At 51.4% G+C, this 22,445-nt stretch overlaps 1 protein-coding gene across 2 annotated transcripts; it reads right to left on the bottom strand.

Annotated features, from left to right (window-relative positions):
* Window positions 1-5,635: 5,635 nt before the first annotated feature.
* On the bottom strand, window positions 5,636-22,325 carry AARS2 (alanyl-tRNA synthetase 2, mitochondrial). 2 transcript variants are annotated; one of them, XM_086745164.1, is made up of 22 exons: window positions 22,095-22,325; window positions 21,629-21,817; window positions 20,811-20,956; window positions 19,835-20,029; window positions 19,144-19,288; window positions 18,556-18,701; window positions 18,141-18,249; window positions 17,486-17,524; window positions 16,645-16,756; window positions 15,991-16,118; window positions 15,109-15,259; window positions 14,321-14,490; window positions 13,222-13,335; window positions 12,712-12,852; window positions 11,937-12,074; window positions 11,440-11,549; window positions 10,203-10,311; window positions 8,274-8,396; window positions 7,722-7,832; window positions 6,812-6,895; window positions 6,564-6,674; window positions 5,636-6,174 (listed from the first exon to the last, which is right to left on the bottom strand). In XM_086745164.1, exons 1-22 carry the CDS (start codon window positions 22,323-22,325, stop codon window positions 6,010-6,012), a joined length of 2,967 nt encoding a protein of 988 aa, XP_086601290.1. In that variant the 3' UTR covers window positions 5,636-6,009. The 2 variants fall into 2 exon arrangements, with proteins under 2 accessions (XP_086601290.1, XP_086601292.1); XM_086745166.1 differs by lacking the exons at window positions 21,629-21,817; window positions 22,095-22,325 and having other exon boundaries at window positions 19,835-19,992; window positions 20,811-20,952.
* Window positions 22,326-22,445: the final 120 nt, after the last annotated feature.

The raw sequence follows: 22,445 nt of genomic DNA, 5'->3' as shown, positions 1-22,445 counted from the left end.
CTGTTCTGGTTGCAGGACAGCAGGGCGAGCAGCTCTGCAGTGCGTGGCTGATGCAGCAGTGCATGGGGCTCTGGATAGCGGATTTGGATGCAGACCGGGTAACAGCATGACAGCCTCACTGGCACACCTTCTGCACTGACGTCCTGGACCCCCACCAGCCACCCTCTCTTAGACTAAGGCCCAGGATGGCATAAATAAATCAAAATCCATCCCTCGATTTCCCTCCAGGGAGCTGTGCTCTGCTCAGGAGGGTGGGCTCAGTAGCAGGGTGCTCCTGATGGCAGTCGGGATGGTGGTGGTGCTGGATGGTGGGCAGGATGAAGGGGGAGTGGGGCCCTATGGGTTTTCCCAGCATTTTCTGGAGGAGAGAGGAGCTTGGGTTGCAGCTGAGCAAATCGCACCTCTCAGCAAGCGGCAGGGAAACACCAGCTGCAATCCCAGCTGAGGAGCTGACTGCAAGGCACCAGCGCTCTGGCGCAGGGAACCGGCTGGCCGTGAAGGGCACGCGGCAAAGGCGAGCTGCCGGGATTCCCCATGAAATGCCTCTCCTGCCTGCTTAGGCTCTGAGCATGCTGCTGCCAACGGAGTTCTGCTGTGGTGGAAACACGGCTCTTTCCCCAGCATATGTGAATTTCTGGGTTACACGTGTGTACATGTGTGACGTGACTAGCTCGGTGCACACTATCACTGTGCACGTAGAATCATAGAGTGGTTTGGGTTGGAAGAGACCTTTAAAGGCCATCTAGTCCAACCCCCCTGCAAGGAGCAGGGACATCTCCAACCAGATCAGATTGCTCAGAGTCCTGTCCAACCTGGCCTTGAATGTTTCCAGGGATGGGGCATCCACCACCTCTCTGGGCAACCTGTTCCAGTGTTTCTAGGCAGTGTGAGGGAAATCACACCCCAAATCATGCAAAGGGACATCTGTGTAAATGCAGGTGTGAATCCTTACAGTGGGTGTTCAGGAGGTGTGTGCTGGTGTGCAAGGATGTCCCCACATATGCAGAGAATCTGCTCCTTCTACCTGCTGGTGGGCTCATCCTCATGGTGTGCTGGTCCCTGAGATGAACCTCAGCCCAAGGACTAAGGGGATCATTGCCATGCTCAGCTGCAAGCCAGAAGTGTGCATACTGCTGCTGTCCCTGGGGCAAAGGAGAGTACTGGTGGCTGATGGGTGCTGGGAAGATCCCAGCTGCTCCCCATGGCTTGCTGGCCACCTCTTGCGGGCACCATGGCAGGGATGAGGTGTGCCAACAGAGGAGAAGCTGCGCTCTAGTTCTCTGCACCAGCCCCTAAGCTGTTCTCCCTCCCTGCAGAGCTCAGCTTGGACATGCTGCATTACATTCAGTGTCTCTGGGAGATGCTCAGCTCCAGTCACAAGTGACCAAGCCCCAGCAGGCATTTGGCATCTTCTGCATGGCTCAGCTCTGCTACCACCGCTATGATCCCAGCATCTTCCTGCAGGGAAGATGGGACGCGGGGTGCAATGCCTCAGGTCCTTATGGCAGTCGGCCCCAGGGGTGGGGGTGCTGGTGGTGCTTAGGGAGAGCTGGGCTTTTTGCAGGCCCTGCGGGCCAGCCTCTCACTCTGCGGCCCAGGCTATTGAGAGCAAAGATCCCGGAGCAAATGGGTGAGAAAAGACAAGCAAGTACTTTCTGCTCCCCCTTTGCCGAAGTCAGGTAGTTGCTTGGGATTTGGGCTGGCAAGCCCTTGCATTGCACATGCCCTTAAGGGACCTTTGGGTCCATCTGGACTTAAGGAGGTGTTGCCAACCTGACAGCACCTGCTCACAGCAAAAAAAAACCATTGTCTCTTAATTAGTTTTCCGCTTCCTGCCGTCCCTTCTGTGTGCGCATGTTTGGAGTTGCAAATGTGTGCCCTGGGTACTGCTCTCTCCTTAGATCCTTGATGACCATAAGGGAATGCAGGCTGCTATTTTGGCTGGAGAACTATATTTAAGACTTGTCTTTCATTCCCCGAAGCCCTCCCAGCGGAGCATTGCTTGACCTGCCGCTGAAGCGCAGGGCATCCCAGGCAGAAATGTGGCAGCTACTGTGGCTGCAGCACAGGATGTGAATGCGTTGTCCTTCTGCAGCAGGGAAAGGGGAGGACAGGATGTGAGTCTGAGCACCAGGGGTTCACTAGGAGATCAGCAGGAAATGCTCTCTCCTAGGATCAGTGATGGCCTGGCAAGGCCACAGCTCAGAACCCACCATTTCTACTGCAGCAACCCAGTTGACCAGCCTGGGGTGATATGGGCACCACAGATGCCTCCACAGAACTACTCTGGTGGGGTAAGATCCTTTTTCTCCTTCCATTACAGAGTAGGTTTACTGAGCTTATGAGATCTAGTAAGATCACGACTTGGTTATGCTATGACCTCATTGATTCTTGCAGGCTCAGAAAGAGGAAGGGAAATACTGATTTTTTTTTTCCAGAAAAGCCAAGAGTAGCAAAGGAGGAGAAAGAAAATGGGCTCCAAGCTGGAAGGTCCCCCCAAGACTGCCCTGGCTGAGGCAGAAGAGCCAGCACCATTGCAGCAGGCTGCAGCCCTCCTCAAAGACTAGGCGGTTTTTAAGATTTATAGGAAGGTGGGGCAGGAGATGCAGCAGCCCTGGGTGCAGGAGCTGCTACAGATGCAGAGAAGGGGCTGTGGTTCCAGCTGGAGGTGCAGAAGTGGAGAAACATGGACACCAAACTGTGGAGATGGCCTGATCCCACACAGTGTGTGGCTCTGGCAGAGCAACTCCCCCTGGCCTGAGCAGGTCTTTTGGCTGACCCTGCGGGTAGCTGTGGGCACAGGGAAGCTGGGGAGGGCTGCACAGGTGGTTGAGTGCTCCCTACTCAAAGATGTGCTGCTGCCTCCTCCAGAGATGTTTGATGAGCTGTGGGACTCAGTGCTAAGCAGCCTCCTGCCACACTGGACCACTGTCTGGAAGGCCTGGCTGCACACGTCACCCGAGACCACCCATACCCCCAATGTAGGATGGCCAGACTGACACCCCTGCACTGCTTTAGGAGCTCTATAACCCTTGCTGGCTGGTGTGCATGCAGTGTAAGGCCTTTCCCATTGCTCACTTTCCACTATCTCTTGGCCAGGCTGTAACTACTGTCACGTAACTGGCACCTTTTTGTTCCCTAAATGGCCTAGAATTGGCTGCAGGATACTTAAGACTTCCCCTAGTGCTTCTGCTTGCGGGGCAGGGGGCCACTGTAGGGCTGGGTACATCACTTTGAGAGTAGGGACCCACTTTTCCCTTGGGACATGGGAGGGGAAGAGCAGAGGTGGGGTGCCAAGCATCGTGCCTTTGCTCACTCACTGCACACTGCTGCGAGCCCAACAGCTCCCGCAGCGGAGGTGGCCCTCCTTCCAACAGCCCCAAGAGCCACTGCTCTGGTTGACTGTGCAACAGCAGCCCTTGGCCCTCCAGGGAAACGACGGCAGGGGCTCAACTTCCCCACCAGTAAAGGCATTACCTGAAGGTCAGCGCACAGACCCCTGCCTCTTAAGGGGCTAGGGAAAAATCTACAAGGGGTCAGTGGTTTTTAAGCTAAAAATCAAGCCCAAGAGGGTTAATTTCATAAGGATGCTGCTGGCAAGCTCAGGCTCTGCTTTTGGAGCATAGTGCAGGAGCAGCTCAACCCAGCATTCCTCTCCTCCTCCTCACACCTACTCTCCAATACCACAAGGAGACATCATCTCCTGTAGCAGCTGTTAATACAGTAACACAAAAGCACACCAGGAAAGCGCTTTCCCAGTAAGACAGAGCACCCTTTCCCCTCCCCACATCTGGTACTAGTGGCCCAAGTGAAACACAGGAGCTGTGCAACACTGGGCACTAATGCTGCTTTCACCCGACGGCACGAACCGTCCCCTGGGATTCCACGTACCCTCTCCAGCACCCTACCAGCCTTGCCACAAGGTCCCTGAAGCACTGGGCTGGATATTCCAGCTCTCCCCTGTGCTCAAGTTCCTTGCAGAGATGTACTGAGCATCAGCCACACTTCTGCATCCAGAAATGGAAAGAAATTAAAAGAAAGCACCAAGCTGCTCTGCTACAGCATATGGGAACACAGGCAGGGTCTGAGGTCAGCAGCAACCCCCCCGCACTGGTGGGGTGATGTAAGAAAGGGGCCTGTGCACCCCTCTGACAGCTGAACTCTTGGCAGCAGGGGCAGATGCCCAGGGACCCTGGCTCACAGTCACCTTTGCACAAGCCCTGCTTTAAGCTCCCTGACTTAGGAATAGATGTACTTCCCTGACTGGAAGTAGCGTTTACTGAATGAAAGGCTGAAGGTCTGCACTCCTGCTGCAGTTGTAGCTGTCAGTTTTTTGGGGGAGCAGAGGAGGATAATGGCAAGCACCACCAGTGCCTAAAGGCTCCTCATTCCCTCTGCCTCAGAGTCCTTACATTTACGTCTGGCACTTATCCAAGCACAAAACCAGCTCCTGGCACTTTTCAAAGATGAGCAGGAGCCACATTAACTCTTAGGGACCACATATGAGATCTTCGGCTGGACAGCCACTCAGATAGTGAAGAAAATCCCTTGTCCTCTAGTGACGCCTCCAAGTCCACCTCCTTTTTTTCCCCCCAGGTGAGCTGTTCATTGAAGGGAGAGGAGGCTCTGCTCAAAGCACCTATTCACCCCACCCTGTCCCCCTCATGCAGGTAGCTAAGAAAAGTGGTGGAAGTCTCTTATTCAGAGACTGGGCCAGTCCCCACTACATATTCTTCACCAGTCCTTATCTATGTGGCAACCATTTACTGCTCCCTGTTCATCAGCATCACTGTGCTTCCATCCCTCTCCCCGCGCTCCTGAAAAGCATGCAGCTACTCCCTCCTCTACCTCCCTCCAGTGCCAGGCAACTCTACCTGCTGGTGAAGTTCATCCCTGTCAGGCTGCTGTTGCTGCTCACAGAGTGAAACCTGCTTGTTATCACCATCCTGTTGCACCTTTGCCTCAGCTACCTTTTGTGATCTCTCTTTATTTAGGTCAATACTGTATCTAAAATAATGGTGCTTCAGCGAGGAGCTATAGACATCAGTCTAACACTGAAGTCTGAAATGACTTTATGAGTTGAGTTTGCTGAGTCTGCTAGCACTCGTGAAAAACGACCAGTGTAGGAGAGAGACCTACTCACTTCAAGGCTAAGTGTCCTGCTGCAGTGTAGAACTTCCTGCAACATAGCAACAGTTCCCATTCACACAACTCACCAGATCCATGGTGGTTTTTAGGTAGGTGCTGGTAAGTAAGAAGCCAGAAGGCAGTGTGAGAAGGAAGGGGCTACAAGAGTGGCAGGAAGAAACAAGAGTGAGAACATTCAGCCAAAGCAAAGAGGTAGAGAGTGGGATGATTTTGTTTCCTCTGTGCTTCAGTACTGAGGACTGAATTCAGCACTACCTCTTGCATAGCCTAACAAGGCTGAGCCCACAAGCAGGGTGGGACTTTTCTTCCCATTTCTAAATTATAGTAGCATTTTAAACAGAGGAGTGTCCTGAGTTCTGCAGCAGGATGGGACTGCTTAGACAAGAGTGTGTGCTGACATGCAGGGCTGCAAGGACAGAACAAACCCCTCTGCCAGAGTAGAGCAGAAAAAGAAGTGTGGCTAACAAAAAACATCAGGAAATCAGACACTCTCTACCCTTTAATGGCTTTAGGATAACACTGTGCCATCTCCCCATGCTCTCATGGAGCCTCTGGGCTGGTCTTGTGGTAAGAACTGCAGCGTTCCATGAGAAGCAGGATCTGCTGTCGCAACTAGTGCTTTCCGAGGTTCAATCCCCACGTGCTCAGGCTGAGAAGAGGCAGCATTGCTCTGCCAGTGGGACCAGGAGTGGGGTCTCTGCTGATCCCAGATGTCATAAGTCAAGTGCTCCAATGCAGTGGTTGCAGCAATGTTCAGCATGGGAGCTGCTAAACTTTTTGGATCAGGAGAGTATGTGCTCTGCATCAAGTGTCCACATAGCTTGCAGCTGGGGTGCATACAGCTGTCCTGCCACCAGAACATCAGAGTTTGCTCTGAGCGAACTCCAGTGCAGTAGTCAGGGCTCCCTGCATGCCCTTGGCATTTCCACTGCCCTTAGCGACGATGGGAGAGCCTCCTGCCTTCCCTTCCATCTGCGTACACACAGCCACGGCCCAGTCAGCAGCGGAGAATACTGGTAGGCAATTCTGGGAAAGAAACACAGAGCAAAGTCATTTGGACTGTGGAGCACTCTGCATTCCAGATAAAGAAAGGTAACAACATCCTCTCCTCACCCAGCCTGGGCCCTCACTAACCTGAGGCAGTCACTGCAGGGACTGCAAGGACCATAAAGGCTGAGCTTACACATGAATGTGGTGTCTTGCCCCTGGGCAAACACGGCCTGGAGGATCCAGGGATACATGTGCCCAGCAGAGACTGAAAGCATACCCAGTCCCAGTATGGTCATCTCGGGTCCTACCCCTGTGTGATTAACTACCAACACTGGGCAGAATCCCAGGAAAGCCTCAACTGGGATCTGCAGAGCAGCGGGTCCAGTCCCCCTTTGCAGGCAGAACTCTACCAGAGTTCTGCTTACCTTGGACACCTGGCAGGCACAGAGCACCTCACCAGAAGCCTGAGGGCTGAGCAGCAGCACTGATGTGCCAGGACGCTTGTCACACAGGTGGTTCACTACCTTCATTAGGATCTAGGAGAGGCAGGGAGAAGAGGTCAGGCTACAGCAAAGGAGACTGTTGCGCAGCAGAAAATATACCCAGCAGCTCGCTCTTACTGTACGCAGCACCCAAGGTACCACTGGGCCAACAAGTAACATGGATTACTCACAGAGAGGGAATCAGCTGGGACGGTATCAATGATGACAGGTTGGTTGCAATGTTTTGCTAGCAGACTTTGTGCCTTCTTTTCAGCCTGGAGGAGAAAATACACAGCACTTGAGGGGCTACAGGTGGCACAAGGTGGGCTGGATGGGGATATATGCATGTAACATATATACACAGGGAATGGAAGTGCTTCTCTGTGGGGTAGAGGGGAGATGTATGTTAGCAGAAGTCAAAGCAAGACTGGCAGACAAATCTCTACATGATGACCTCAAAAGGAAGCAGAGATGAACCCCTGTCAAAAGTAGGATAGACAGGGACCCATTCGGTCCCCAGCCTCTCTCCCAGACCTACACATCACCTCATGTCTCAGGAAGGCTTCTGCAGCAAGATGCTCCTACTTGAAGAAAAGGATAGTTCTTGCTGAGAATACTAAATCACCAACAAGCATTTCCAAAGGGCTTTTAATGTAAATTGGCAGAACACAAACGCAGCGGGAAGCCACAGCAGTATCCACACAGCTGTGAGAAAGGCTCTGTCCTGCCACTGTCTTACTGCATAATCTTGTAAAGCCCAGTCAGGGCCATCTCATCCTCTCCACGTGTAAACAGGGAGGTGATGCCTGCCTGTTGGTGTTTGCCAAAAGTGCTGGTATAGGGCTTTCTGTTCTCACAAGGAGAGACACACGGGGATTCTGCAGGTGCCAAAAGCCCAGTCAGTCATCCACTGGTTAATGCCAGTGAAATGAACACAGGGTTTGTCTTGCACCACGTGTGATTGTACCTGCTTTCTTCTGTGTTCTAATGGTACCCTAGTGATTGAGCGGCTGTGAAGTGTGACAGAGACACTAGATCCACTGGTGTACCCCATGCAGTGCTGTTAGCAGGCTGCACGTGAGCGTGCTGCTCTCACAGTACCTGCTGCATCTCCAGTTTCTTGACGGCTGTGTTGGCTGTTCGCTGTAGCGCTTTGAGGATGGTCTGTAGTTCTTTCCTCTGCCACTGGGGCATTGCAGTGCTAGCCACCACCTGCAAGACAGTTTGCTGTGTAAGGACACTAAGCTGTACCTAGACATAAATTGCCAGTTCTCTGGGAAGTCAGGCTGGAGCCTGGCCTCTTTCCAGACCCTTCTATATCCCTGTGTGACCAGGCCAGCCACTCACCGTGATGTCTAACTTCCTCTTTTGAGCTGGGCATCTAAAGCCTGGGGAAAAGCCTGAGAACCCTTTTTCATTGCTTTACCCTCCCGCACTGCTGCCTTATCTCACATCCCCTCTAGCAGCAGGCCATCTGCTACAGAGGCACCTAAACATTGGCAGAAATCTTTGTGATCAGAGAGGCAACAGGAGGTAGCAACTTGCCCTTGCTATTGCCCATGATAAGATGAGAACCAGTGAGGGAAGAAGTCATGTGCCTCAAATGTATAGAGCCCGTGCTGCGATCTTTCTGTTCAGAAGTGTAATCCTTACTTTGGTCAACTGGCCCACTTCTTTGGAGAGGTTCTGCATCTCAGGAATAGAGGTGCTCCCCTGCTTTATTCGCAAGGAGACAGAGTCCACTTCCATAGCCAAGCACTGGCCTACTTCCCGGGCCTGGAGAGACAGAAAGAATGAACACTTCAAATGCAGCAACAGAAAGAATGAGCATGGATGGAGAAAGTAGGAAATCCTGAAGTGCTGCTCAGGATCCAGTGCGAAGACCCCTACAGAGGCTTTAAGAATGACTGTCCCCAAGAGACTCCGAAATAGAGCGCTCCTCTCTAGATTTGCAACCAATGCTAGATGGTCACGTCCAGGGGACCAGAGCTATCGTGTATTTGCATTTCCTCAGTATCCTGCACCAAATCATCAAAATTTCAATGAGAAAAATTTGTGAGCCCCATTTACTTCTTAGTGCTCTTTTCTCATTAGCAAAAGCAATCTTGAAACTATTGACTAAGGAAACAAAAGAAACACTAAAACTAAAGAAACCTCATCAGCTGCTCAAGTATATTTCCTGAGTTCAGCTGATCTTGGTGTATTTCCTATTCCTTTCCCCAACACTAATGCTACCATTAATTACAAAAAAGATAACACAAGTTATCAAAGGACTACTTTGCTTAGCTAGGTGTCGTAGTTCAGCCCCAATGGGGACCAGACTACGCAGTCTCTCTCTCACTCCCCCCACTCTCCGAGAGAATAGGAGGAGATTTGACAAACAAAAGAAAACCAGGAGAAAAAAAAACAAACAAACACGCGGGTTAAGATTGAACAAAAAGTAAATTTAACAGTAATGACAGAAGAAAACAAGACAGTGATGGAACACAAATACAGTATAATAGCTCACAACAGATCTCCCCATCCAGTCTCTTCCAAGTAGCAGGAGGCCTCCCTTCAGCACCCTCCTCACTTATATACTGAGCATGATGTCAGATGGGATGGAATAGCCCTTTGGCTAATTTGGGTAAATTAACCCCAGCTGTTAGCTAATTAGTTAACTATCCCAGCCATAGGGGCTACCAGCTTCAGTTCTCCACCCAGCTCAGGTAAATATTAACTCTATCCTGGCCAGAACCAGGACACTAGGATACACATCCCTTGTTTCAAGTCACTCCCTCATGCCTGCAGTCTCCCTCATCTGATTAACACATGCACACAGCTCCTCTTGGGGGCTCTCCGGGTCAGCGCTTCCAGCAAAGCATGCAGACATGCCCTGCAGCTTTTCATTCCTCTGCACGAAAAAAGTCTTGCTAGGGACACAAATGCACAGGGGACAGCCAGCCAAAAAGCAACAGATTTGCAGGGGTGGGCTTTGCCTTTAGTCTTCCCAGTTCCACTGACAGTGAGTCACTCTCTACTGACTGCAGCCTTAAAGGAAGCAGGCAAGCTTGGGGGGCCCCTGGCACCTCCAGATACTCAAAGGACAGAGCGATCTCATGGACACAACAGTAGGTTGCTTACTTTTTATACAGACCCAGCCAGAACAGAACCACAGTTTAGCAGGAAAAAGAAAAGAAGCAAAAAGGCTGTAAGAATGAGACCACAGCCCTGTAATCACAAAGTGCAAATCCGACTGTGATAGGCAGGAGGTGAGCAAGAGGTGAAACCAAAGCACAAAAGGATCACACCTTTAAATGCCTACCTGGGGATTGAAATGTATAGTCCTGAGGCTTCCTGATATTTTATGGCAAGTTCTTATCTTGGAAAAGGGGAGTCTGAAGGGAGGAAGGAAGGTCAGGGAGACAGGAGACTAGGATGTGGGGAATGGAGGTGAATAGTGAGGTACTGCAGCAGGGGTGAAGGAGAAAGTCAGCTCCAGCCAAAGCAGGGGGGAGCTAATTGTCTATGCAGGAACCTACAAAATTGGGACCTTCTGGCATTGCCTTGACACGGCAGAAATCTCAGTTCCCCATTTCTTACCTGTTTGGCTTGTCCCCCTGTCACTGCAATGACACGGCTAATGCCTTTAACAAGCTGATGCTCACTGATGATGGTCAGATCTTCCATAGCTCCTGTTTGTAGAAGGTGCCTGCAAAGTCAGCAAAAAACAGGAAAGAATACAAGCTGCTCTCTGGGAACAGAAATCAGGAAGCCCGCGCTCCTTTTAGACAAATCTCAGCAGCCCTCCCCAATCCCAACAGTTTCAATCCTTTCACGTCCCTAAAATCCTGGTGGCACCCTGTCAGGCAAGAGACAGCAGAGTTGAGGCTACTCCAGAGGAACCTCTGTGCTACCTGCCCAGCAGGCTGCTGTCAAACGGTGCATAACAGACAAGTTCTGCCTTGCTTTCCTCTCCTTTCCTTCAACAGGGGGATGAATTGGGTATTTTCTCTTCTACTCAGCTGCTACTGAACCTTCCAGAAAGTAATTTTTTCCTCCAACTCCACCACTCTCTTGTCAGACCAGCTCACAGACTGGCCGGTAGACGACAGTCAAAGGGTAGCTATCCAGTCAAAGGGCACTGACAACCTCCCCTGTCCTTCTTGGCTATTCAGCACTGGATATGAAAACAACTACAGTGTCTCAGGTTCTGTTACCACAAATAATCATTTCAGACAGCTTTACAAGAATTGATCATCTCCACTCCCATGCAGTTTTTCTCACTACTCCCACAAGAATGATTTCAGGACTAGAAACTTGCTCATTTTCAGCTGTATCTGCTCAAAGACCAATTTGTTCCTGGTTTTTTTTTGTGTCAGCATTGTCTTAAGATTGATTAACTCTTCTTCTGCTCTCATTACTGCTAAAAGCAGAAGAGGGTGAAGATAATTAATTAGAATAATTGGACTGGTCTCAAGATCTCACAACCATCTCAGAGCCTCCTGCTGGGTCTCCAGCCCTCCTGCAACCCCAAAACCAAAGTCTTTTAACTCTAGTGTGACAGGCCATACATTCCTTTCCCACAATCTGCTGGTGCCCTGAGGCTTCCAGGTTGGTTTCAGACTACAAAGCAAGGAAAAATGCTTTGCATTTCACTAAAGTTTTCTCACCCTGGGACTTCCAAAGCTTCACAAGTAGCCCATCCTGCCCTCACATCATCTTTCCAGTGACGAAACATAGTTGCACGTGGACAGGGAGTGGAGCTTGCAAGAATGTCTCTACCTCAGCCACCAGTGCCCACAAACACACTTTCTGACTGCAAGTAAAAGTCACTTACGTCCCACAGCAGAGCTCCACAGAGGTCTGCATTGCAGCCTCAGAGTCGCGGGTCAGCACACTCTCCACAGGGACCCCCAGGGACACTATCCTCACTGGATCTGGATACCCCTGACAGAGGAGATAGGGATCAGCAGCTAACGACATGGCTCTTCAGGGGCACTTACAGACTAGAGGGCTTCAGGTCTCCACCTCACTTTTCCCCTATTCTAGGGTAGCCTCAGAGTCAGAGGCAGCACTGCTTCTCCTCCACAACCAGCTACCATCTGGAGGGAAAGAAACAGCTGGGCAACACTATGAGCTTTTGGTCCAAAGAAATGAGCAGAAAGCCTATGCTTTTCACATTTTACAACAGTGCTCCTGAGATCTCATCTCTGTCCTATTTTCCTTCCTGAGTTTTGGGAGTCAATTCCCCTGCAGGAACTTATTGCAGCAACATTTCTTGTGATCCAGATAATTCCTCCTGAAGAAGGCTCATGAAGATGTGCCCTGTCATACCTCATCAACAGTGCGGAGGCCCCGAACTCTTCTTGCCAACGCGAGGGGGACCTCAGCCATATGCACAGCCTCATTTCTTTTGATCATATCCTGGACCACTTGCTCCACTTGCTGCAGCTGCTCCACAGTCACAGGGCCCTAAGGAAGTAAATCAGCCACCTTCAGGAGAAGCCTCCTTAGAGGTAGAGAAACAAGGAGGGAGAACCAGGGCAGGGTCCCCAGGCAACTCAGCCTGGGCATACCATTCTCCTGGTGCGTCTCACCTTCCCTATTTGTAAAAGTGAATTGTGAGAATCACGACCTGCCCACCCCCTCCTCCCATAAGGGATAAGGATTTTTGATCCAAGAGCATTGACCAAACTCTTCAAGAGAAATGCTGCAATGAGTGACAGTTTACCAGGGCCAGTGCTCAGCTGGACCCAACAGCTTTCAGTTCCCAACCCTTCTCACCTGGATGACCAGCACAGACATCAGACACGTGCCACAGTCAAGCTGGTGAATCTCTCAGAGACCCCTTTACAGTCCTGCGTCCACTGACCTTACTAAATCGTTCCCCCTCTGATCCTCATTCATCCCCCTCAGCAAGCCCTCCTCAGACCCAGGTCAATGCAAACCAGAGCCCATCACCTCCAGAGGGCCAAGTTTCATTGCTCAGATAAAGTGTGACCTGTCTCTAAAGGAGTGATTACTGTGAGAGGAGAAAAACCCCTGGAGAGAAGGCCAATACTGGGATGTTGGTACTGCTGAGAACAAGAAAACAAAAGTCCAGAATCACCTTGGTATCAAAGTCGAAGCGCAGCCGCTCTGCTGTGACATGGGACCCTCGTTGCTCTGTGTTGCCACCCAGGACATGGCGGAGCGCAAAGTTCAGCAGGTGGGTAGCGGTGTGGTTCACCATGCAGGCCAGCCGCTGGGCCTGAAAGCACAGACAAGTTGGCCTGAAGACATAGGGAAAGGCTGCATGTGAGGGGATGGAAGAAGATAAGGGGAAAAAACAAGGGGTAGCGTAGCTGTCAGATTAATTTATGTCACAGGGCAGATTAACTTCTTTTCCTGTGGGATAACCTCTGTAAAACAGCAAAGGGTAGGCTGGATACTCCCGGGCAAACCAATGGCTCACAGAAGATGACAGAGTTACTTGTGAGGTCTCCTTCCCACTGCACATCATAACGAAGAGCAGTCTTGGGAGTACAAGAGACAAGGCTCTGCTGTGCCCAGATTACTCAGAACATCGTATGACTCTCAAAGAAAGGCTAGGAAAAGGTTAAGAGTAGCGAGTTATCACCTCATCCACAAAGAGCTGCACTTGGTCCCCAGCACGCAGGGTTTCCACAGCAGTGACCTCATGGATCACGTAACCACCACAGAGACAAACTGACTCTACAGGGAAGAGTATGTCCTGAGCAAAGAGACAGAAAGACGAGTTAGGACACAGGGAACATCCAAAGACCTATGCTAAGTGCCTGCCTGATCCAACAGGGAAACAACCCCCACTGATCCCTAAAAGACAAGAATGGGGTGGGAAAAGCAGGGACAAGCTTACTGCCAGTGCAACCAGAGTGCCTCAGTCCTTTCCTGCACCCACTGAAAAACATGTTGAGGCTGCCAGCTTGCAGTAGAGGGGTAGCAACACCACCTACAGTGATGAATTTTCCTAACAAGGATGCTTCCCCCTGAGAAAATGGACAGCAGTTGCCAAGGCACCTGTCTCAGGCATCCAAGGTGCCACTTCTGCCTCACTGGGCTGGCAAGAGAAATTTCATCCCCTCTTCTGAGTGCTGAGCAAGGCACTATCACATTCTGCAAGGTTAAAAAGGCAGCACCAATGCCCAGGGGTGATTCTCAAGAGCTGGAGTGTAGGAGGGAGAAAAAGCTGCATCCCATGTAACTTTCTAGGAAAAAGTCAAAGCTCTCCCTTTGGCAAAGCTGAAGGGACACGCTGCAGAGGTGGAAGGGTCCTCCCTGATATGTTTAGGAGGGATAAGAGTTTTTGCACTGAGTCTCAGGGTGGGCATTGCTTGCAGTTGTCCAAGACTGGCCAGAGACAAATTACTCAGCTCGTGGACTCTCTGATCATTGATTGCCTTCTCTCCGCATTGCAACCCCAGCTGGCAAGAGTGCAGCACATTGAAGGGGGACCCAAGACGACTTTAGAGTCTTCCCCAGCAAGGATAAATCACAAAGGGCCGAGACAACCAGAACAGCAAGTACACCTCTGAAATTACTGCTGCTTCTCCCTCACCCCACCAACCCTGATGCAAAGCCAAGGGAATTGTCAAGAGACAGCTTGCAGTTAACACAGTAAAAGAGGCCATCACTTGGGGAAGTCCGCCTGGTCTCAGTATCCATTGTGGCCTTGGGTTTCAAGCACCAAAGGGTCTTACCTGCTCTCCTAAACGTATCATGTAGCCTTGGTCAGAGGCTTGCCCACCCTGCTCTGCGTAGAAGTTAGTCCTGTCCAAGATGACACCACAGCGTTGCCCTGCCCCTACCTCCTTCTGGAGAGACTTATCTCTGTACAGCATCAGGACGGTGGCCTGACACGGGCTGAACTCTGTCAGGGGGAATAAGATGGCAACAATTAGTGTCTACACCCTGTCAGACTGCAACAGGAAAGGAGGGGTCACTTCCCCGTGCCACTCCTGCCAACATCCAGCCAGTGAAAGCTGGCACCTTTCATTGCCTTTCCCTAGAGCATCAGCAACCCGCAGTCATCCTAAATGCTAAATAGCCTGCACTGGCATCTAGTGGTCTGCCAAGGAAATAGCAAGTCCACTGTTTGAAACAACTACCTAAAGCCTTTGGGTATTTATTCTTCATTCTCCCTAGCACACACACGCAGAAGCCTAATTGTTGGGGACAGACTTATCGCTAGCAGAAATCAGCAGTCTCTCTTTCACCACTGCATAGTAATACCAACCCAGAGCTCACAGCCTTGTCACCAGCCCAGAGCCTTCCTAGAGACAAACCAACAGCTACTGCTACTGTTAGAAAAGCACCTACTCTGGGATGAGGTACAAGGCCAGAGAAAAGACACAGCAGCACAGTGGACAGGTTTGAACCACAAAGTACACGTTTGGCATGCGTGAGGCTAGGGAGTAAAAGCAGCCTTGTGAGGGATTCCAGCGCCCTCAGGCAGAGCTTGCCTCGCAGAAAGGACCAGGCCACTTACCATACTGCCCGTGCTGCCCAAGCCTGTAGGCGTACTTTGGAGAGTCATCAGTAGCAGGCACGTTGTTGCTCCGCAGCTGAGCCAGCGAGTGCACATCAAGGTGCGTGTTTGTGTCCTCCAGCTGTCCTGCCTGCGGGCCACCAGCCTTCCGCTACAGTGGAGCAAAGACACAGTTAGATGGGAGATACCTAGGGGCACTCAAAATGGTAACTGGAGCTCTAAGGCTAGGAGCAACTTCTTCCACCTTCCTGGAAAAGGCTTGTTTAGATCCAGGCTGATGGAGGCTACTGCTAAACCAACCCCATTCCTTCAGACCCCACCAGCGCTCAAAACCAGCCTGTGCTAGCCCTGAGGCAGACCATAAGCAACAGCTAACATAACCCTCCCAGCACAGCTTGCTGTGTGGCTGTGAAACTTCCAGGCCATTAAACCTCAGGAGAGCAAGCCCTTGAACTGATTACAGCACGGGGCAGGCAGAGCAAGTCTTCCAGCACTACAGAGACTGAGGAGATTTTGTAAACTTCATAAATCACTTGCTGTTTGGGCTAAGCTGGCTCTGCTTTGTGTAAGGAGTTGGACTACATCACTGACAGAGGACACTCCTAACCTATATAGTTCTATGATAACCTCCACTCCAGCAACAGTTAGCAGCATAAAACACTTCTGATCTGAAAAGAATCACCAGCCAGTACTTCTCAGTCCCACGCTCACAAAGGCATTGTGACACCACCACTGTTTTAGATCCTCTTCCCCTTCAGGGAAAAGGCACACAGCCCTGTGGTGCATCCAAAGAGCCTCAGTACTGAAAGGAATTCTGTCTCCATGCTCACAGGAAAGAGGGAAGGCTCTGAACTATTCTGACAATGTGAGTTTCCCTCTTACCTTTGCATCTTCCAGAACAAGTTCGTTAAAAGCAGCTGAATCCAAACTGATTCCCTTTTCTTCAAGCATCAAGTCAATCAGATCCAGAGGAAATCCCAAATTCCCATAGAGAGACCAGGCTACTTCAGCTGTAGGACAAAAAGGAGGACATGAACTCTGTGTGAACACAGAAAGCAAAGGCATCTCAAGATTTGCTTGGATGGGACCAGTACAGTGTGTGCCCTGGTAGCTGGATTCACCCGTGTCGTGTGCAGCTGCACTGGTAATGGTGAAGGGAAGAGAAGCCATGCAGTTTTTCTTATACGGGACAGCTCCATCCCTGCTAAAATTCAATGCAGCACTCCTAGACAAGCAGCTGCTCTGATTGAGCCCCCAAGCTCCTTCTTTCAGCTGTGTCTTGCAAGCACCCAGTTAATCAGTCAAAAAAGCAGCAAGGAATGTTTCAACTTTCCCGGTGTTTAGTTTGTTGTCAGAAAAAAGTACTAGAAAACAATTGCAATCTGAAGAAAGGAGAAACATCTGCTCCTCTGCCCAGGGCTAGAAGGTCACTGAAAACATGGGGGAGGCAGACATCCACCAGTTTTGACTGCAATGCTTGTGAGGACCTGGATCAAGCCATCTTTAAGCGTAGGCTGTCAGAGGAGGGAGACTCACCTGGAAAATTTGTGGAGGGCTCCATCTGCTGCACTGTCCGCTCAATGATGCGCCTCCCACGCTCGAGGGAGGACAGAAAAGCTGCCTCGTTCTCATTGATGATATCCATGATCTGCCCAAGGAGCAGAAGGGTTAGCCACAACACCTCGGGGAGCTGCTCAGCTCAGCCCTGCTACAGTCAGCTCAAAGCACAGCAAGCAAGTGCCTAACACAGGTGCTGTGTCTGCCTGAATCAGCCTTTTTGTTCTGCAAGCATCCATCACAACACAGCTGTGATGCATTATTAAACAGTGCCCAAGTCTTTGTGCCTCCTATCACCCTTCCTGTCAAGGAAATATTGACCATCCACCTGGGGAAGGCTGGAGGCTGACAAATGCTCCCTGTCAGACATTCATGTCTGTGACCCAATTAAAATTGCATGGCTGGAACAGCCAGAGAAATTGCTCCTCACAGTTGCTGTCAGCAGAAGCAAGCAAGACTAGCCTTTATATCACCAATCCACTTTGGACAAAAGGTACCCAGGCTAGGACAGGCTGTACTTGCACTCAACAAATGAGCTACTCTAGCTTTTTTTTTTAGAGCAACAGCTGCCTTATACTAGGACAATCAGTCCCCGGTAACGATCTAGTAGAGCTCTCATGAGGAAATCTGCCACAGATACTTCTCATGCCCAGGATACAAACACGTTCCCAGCACATCTGAGCCCACCCATGAGAACGTGGTTATGGAGGAGGCTATGCAAACTTCCCCCAAGGAAGGGCTGACTGCTGCCCCTGAGAGCAGTGCCTCACAAAGATAATGAGAGAGGGGGGTTTTCTCCAGGGGATTCCACATGGCTCACCTGGTCTGCATTCTTCCTCAGCTCTGGGTAGGCATCTCCCTGCAGAGTGAGCTTCAGTTAGTGATAACATTCTCAGCATCTTACTCAAGGGATCTCACAGCACGCCACAAGCATTATAGAGGTTTCTCAGTCATGAGAATGTGAAGGGAGCCCCAGTGCACAGTCCCAAGGGACAGAAGCACAGCAGAAGAAATACATACGGACTTAGAGCTGCCAACTCCTGGCTACCTCCCCGTGACCCACCTCTGCTAACCCCTGCACAGCATCTCTTAGCAAACACATCAATTCAAAACAGGAAGAAAGCATTGTCTTTTAGGATGCTGTTAGTACTCCCAGGGACCAATTTCAGATGCTTTAACCAGATATGACAGCTTGGAAGCCACTGCCCTTGGGAACGAACAACGCGCACTTACATATGCTTACACAGACACTTGTGTTGACTGTACCGCTGGTCACACTAAGCGCCCTCCCTCCCATCACAAATGATCAGGAGACAAGATATTTTTACTGTTGTGATGCATAGCACCAGATACACCCTCCTGAAGCTTCTTTCCATCCAAGATTGTCTCCTGACAGCGTGCAGAAAAGGGATGTGGGGCTGAATTGGACATATGTGATACTGTCTTTCCCCTCCAAGGCAGCAGTTTTTGCTCACCAGCACTCCCACTACAGTAGGCACCAGGGAGGCCAGAAGCCCAGGTGGAGCGTGAAGGACTTCAGAGCAAAAGCGGACAGCCCTGCGCAGGATCCGACGCAGCACCAGCCTGAAAGCAGAGCAGGATTCCCCAGGCAGCCATGTGAGAATCCATGCCCAGCTCCCATATCCAGCACACCCCTGACACAGCTCCTCTGGCCTGATCTATTGCCACAAACCAGCTGCTCCCCACACTCTACACCCATCCAAGGATGAGCCTGCAGATCAGAACCTCGTCCAGGCTCTCATCTTCCTGCCTCCCCAAAAGTCATGCACTTCCTATCCTGGTCTGACACCAGCACCCCTCCCTCTGGCCGTCTGTATTCCTTTCTAGACCTAACTCCCTCCACTCCATGCCATTTCCTGATGTCCTTACTCTGCTCCAGAGAGGCCTGGGTAGATGCCATCCGTGATGCACACGCACAAGGTGCGCACGTGATCTGCCACCACACGGTAGGCCATATTCACACGCCCAACATCAGCATCCCCGACCAGACCTTGGTATCTGGGGCCCCCGCAGCCCTAAAAGAGAAAGTAAGGAGATAGATCAGCAGAAATAAATGGCTGCAGAAGGCAAAGTTTCAATGTAAGAGGCAGCCAGCTACACTCAACATCATGCTGCTTAACTACCTCTGAACCATGTGCATCTAAGATGTACTCATTAAACCCTTCCAGAGCATGATATACCAAGACTTCTGTACCTAAGACAGGTCAGCCAATGCCCTGACACTGAGGAATTTAATAAACTTTGGAGGAAAAACAGATCAGCTGTGCTGATGTCCCAGCAGGTTTCCAACCTTGAATTCTCCCCATTTTCTCTAGAATGCTGCTCTGCATCTGGCTGGAGGTATCTCCCACCTCAAAGTACCATGTGTAGAGAAGGCTGTACTATGGGGTACCAGGCAAGCAGTCTGCATTCAAGGAGCTTCTGCCTAGCTGTGACTCTGAGCAGAAGCACTGTCACCTTGTGAATGGCATCCAAGATGGGAGTGAAGAGATCTGTGTCATAGTTGGAGCGTTTGTTCTGCAGAACTGTCACCAGCCTTTCCAGGCCCATTCCTGTATCCACGTGGCGCTGTGGCAAGGGAAGGAGATTGCCCTCCACCTCTCTGTCAGCCAGACAGGAAAAATAAAAGGCAAAAGAGAAGCAAGGGTCAGTTCAGGGGGAAAAAAAAAAAAAAAAAAGGAGCAAGTGAGTCAAAGAGAATGGGAGAGTGACAAGGGATGGAAACAGCAGGTGACCCAACAAAAGGAAGTTTGGGGACAAGACTAACAGCAGCCTGCCTTGGCACTATCAGGCATCCAGGATCTGACCATGAGATAGTTAGAATAGACTACAACGTAGGGAAAAAGGCCTTCCCTGAACAGGGGCCCAAAGCCTTCTCCTCCTTCTGCAGGTTTCTCTGGGCTGCTGCAGACCTCAAGAGGCCTCTGGGATGCAGCAGTGAAGGAGAATAGGCAGCAGAGATTGAAGGAGTACAGGACAAAGAGGACAAAGAGCAACACTGGACACTTGTCTACAGCTTCTCCCTTGTTCCTGTACTGCCACCTCCTGGAAAGCAGCGAGATGCCTGGGAATATACACATATTTTTGGAGTCAGAGAAGGGGGAAAGGCTCAGAGTCTGGTCTGGAGTTCAGACCAAATGCCTAGTACCTGCTATACTGCATGAAGACCAGGTTCCAGATCTCCACTACATCGGGGTTGCCCTGGTTCACCAGTTCCGCAGCATTTCTGCCACCACCCACGTGGTCATAGTGGATCTCCGTGCAGGGACCACAGGGACCCGTGTCCCCCATCTCCCAGAAGTTGTCCTTCAATGGAAAAGGAAGCACATGACTGGCAGGCACCCTGGAAAGGCAAACAGAGGCAGCACTGCCGGGGCATGCACACAAAGCACACAGTAGCCTAGATCACAGATAAAGTTGGAAGGGGGGAATCCTTTCTGACTACTACAAACTCAATAATCAAACACATTAGAATTCCTTTGCTCCAGACAGAATTACTCTCCTTAGCAGGAATAAGATGGACCAAACCAGACAGGCTCCTACTCTCTGCCTAGAATGGCTGGCAAACTCAGTCTGGCTCCTGCTGGCACTGGATCTGTGGAGCCACCCTCCTCCTTGGAGGAAATTCCAGCAGAACTAAGACCTGATCACAACAGACAAGGCTGAACACCAACAGTGGCACAGAGCTGGCTGTCTTGGGTCCAAAGCTCACATACAGCCCGCACTAAGCTCCCAAAACACAGCAGTGCTCTCTGGAACAGCTTTGTCCTCACACTGAAGCAGCCTTTGCTAGCTTTCAGAGGAGAATGTACTCTCTGCAGCTCATGATGTACAGGAAGCAAAGGATCAGAGATCCTTCACATACTTCATCCAAGCCAGCCAGTCTTAGGTTCACAGCCCTCCCAGAGTCATAGTATCTGAGAAATGGCTTGAAGGTCAAGTGCCCCAGCGCACTCAGAGCTCAGTTGACTTTTAACAGCCCAAACAAACCAGAAATGAAATTAGTTTAACAAACAACTTTCGGCCCCTACATCTGGTTCCCACCAAGTAAAGTGCAAATGGGAGACTGTGGATACTGTAATGTCAGCATCTGCCACTCAGAACCTCTTCTCTAACACACTTACCCCAGGCGGAGCCATACGTCCCTGCACTCCTCATCTGTGCTCAGCCCCAACGAGGAGTCTCCGCCAAAATAGGTGACATAGAGACGATCTCTGGGGATCTCGTAGACCTCTGTCAAGAGCTCCCAGGCCATGCTACATGCCTCCTCCTGAGCAGGCAGGGAACATAAACAAAGCACAGTAATCCAGGATGCATAGCGACGCAGGAAGGCTCTTCAGAATTGGTGTCAAACACCAAAGAAGTTCAGTGCAGCTGCACTTTCTCCCTTTCCAATTTTTAGCTGTACTGCAAAGAGCAGGATGAGGGTCAGGCGAGCGAGACAGCTCACCGCTGCCTGTGTAAAACTGACATTCCTGAATTGTTGGAAGACCTTCAGGATCACAGCAAGGTCTCTACATCCATGTGCTTGCCAGCAGTTGCATGGATTATTTTCTTTCCAAGGAAAAAATGTACTCACTAGCAAAACAAATAGCATCTTTTAACCTTCTTCAAACTTTCTAGTAACAAGCATCAAATGAACTGGAAACCTCTTTTCACCATATTAAATGGTCAACACTGGCATTCACACAGAGAACTTTGATTTGTACACATTGTTTGCAGCTCTGAAAGGCTGAGCACTCCGGGAATCCGCAGGGCACATTAGCGATTCGGCACACCAGCTGGCTACCTCTGCTCCAGGCACAGAGCTCCGAGGGAACAATTTGGAGCTTACTAAAACACCTTCAGCAAACCATCCTATGGCTCTACAGCAGAGTCACAGCACTGCTCTGAAGGAAAGGCCGCATTTCCCCCCAGGAAGAGTTTGCTCCTACGGCCTCACCTTAAAATAATCCCCAAAGGACCAGTTTCCCAGCATCTCGAAGAACGTGTGATGGTAAGTGTCTCGGCCCACATCCTCCAAGTCGTTGTGCTTCCCTCCAGCACGCACACACTTCTGGCTGTTCACCACCCGCCGGTGCTGCGCCAGCTCGCTCCGGGGGTGCGCCATGCCCAGGAAAACGGGCTTGAACTAGAAATCAAGACAGAGAGACCCGCTATTGCTAGCTGCCACTCGGGGCGGGGGGATGTTGAGCTGTGCCGGGGGCTCCTGAAGGAGAAACACGGCGCTACGAGAGGGCAGCGGCGCGGTAACCCCACGGGGGAACCCGTCCCACCAAAGGAGACCTCCGTGAAAGGGGCCACCCCGAGACAGGCCGTGCTCCGAGGAGGAGGAGGCCTCGGGAAGCCGGTGGAGGGGACCCGCGGTGGGGCGCCGCAGCCCCGGCCCGGCGTTGAGGGGGCAGCACCTGGTTCATGCCCGCATTGACGAAGAGGAGGCTCGGGTCGCCGCGGGGCCGCACGGGGGCCGAGGGCAGGCGGCGGTGGCCGTGGCGCTCCTGGAAGAAGCGGATGAAAGCGGCGCGGACCTGGCCCGCCGGCGGGCAGCCAGCAGCCCCGCGGCGGGGGCTGCAGCGCCAGCGCCACGGCACCGCCAGCAGCAACCGCCGCCGCAGCCGGCCGCCCGCCGCCGCCGCCATAGTAAGCGAGGGCGGAAGGCGGCGCGGCGGCTTCCGGAAGGGGCGGGGACAAGGGCGGTGGCGGCCAGAGGGGCCGAAGGGATAGCGGAAGGCCACCGCGATCGCCCTCGCCGACTCCTA

This window comes from Chlamydotis macqueenii, chromosome 3, assembly GCF_036417535.1.
Source record: "Chlamydotis macqueenii isolate bChlMac1 chromosome 3, bChlMac1.mat, whole genome shotgun sequence".
In the NCBI taxonomy this organism is placed as follows: Eukaryota; Metazoa; Chordata; class Aves; order Otidiformes; family Otididae; genus Chlamydotis; species Chlamydotis macqueenii.
Note: the sequence above shows the minus strand (reverse complement) of the source record. Positions and strands in the feature narration are given on the sequence as shown.

Coding starts and splice junctions, on each gene's coding strand:
- AARS2 (XM_086745164.1), bottom strand. CDS start 22,325: ATGGCGGCGGCGGCGGGCGGCCGGCTGCGGCGGCGGTTGCTGCTGGCG. Junction 16,757..17,485: donor TGAGGAAGAATGCAGACCAG/GTGAGCCATGTG, acceptor CTCCTTGGGCAG/ATCATGGATATCATCAATGA. Junction 15,260..15,990: donor TTGTTCTGGAAGATGCAAAG/GTAAGAGGGAAA, acceptor GCTCCACTGTAG/CGGAAGGCTGGTGGCCCGCA.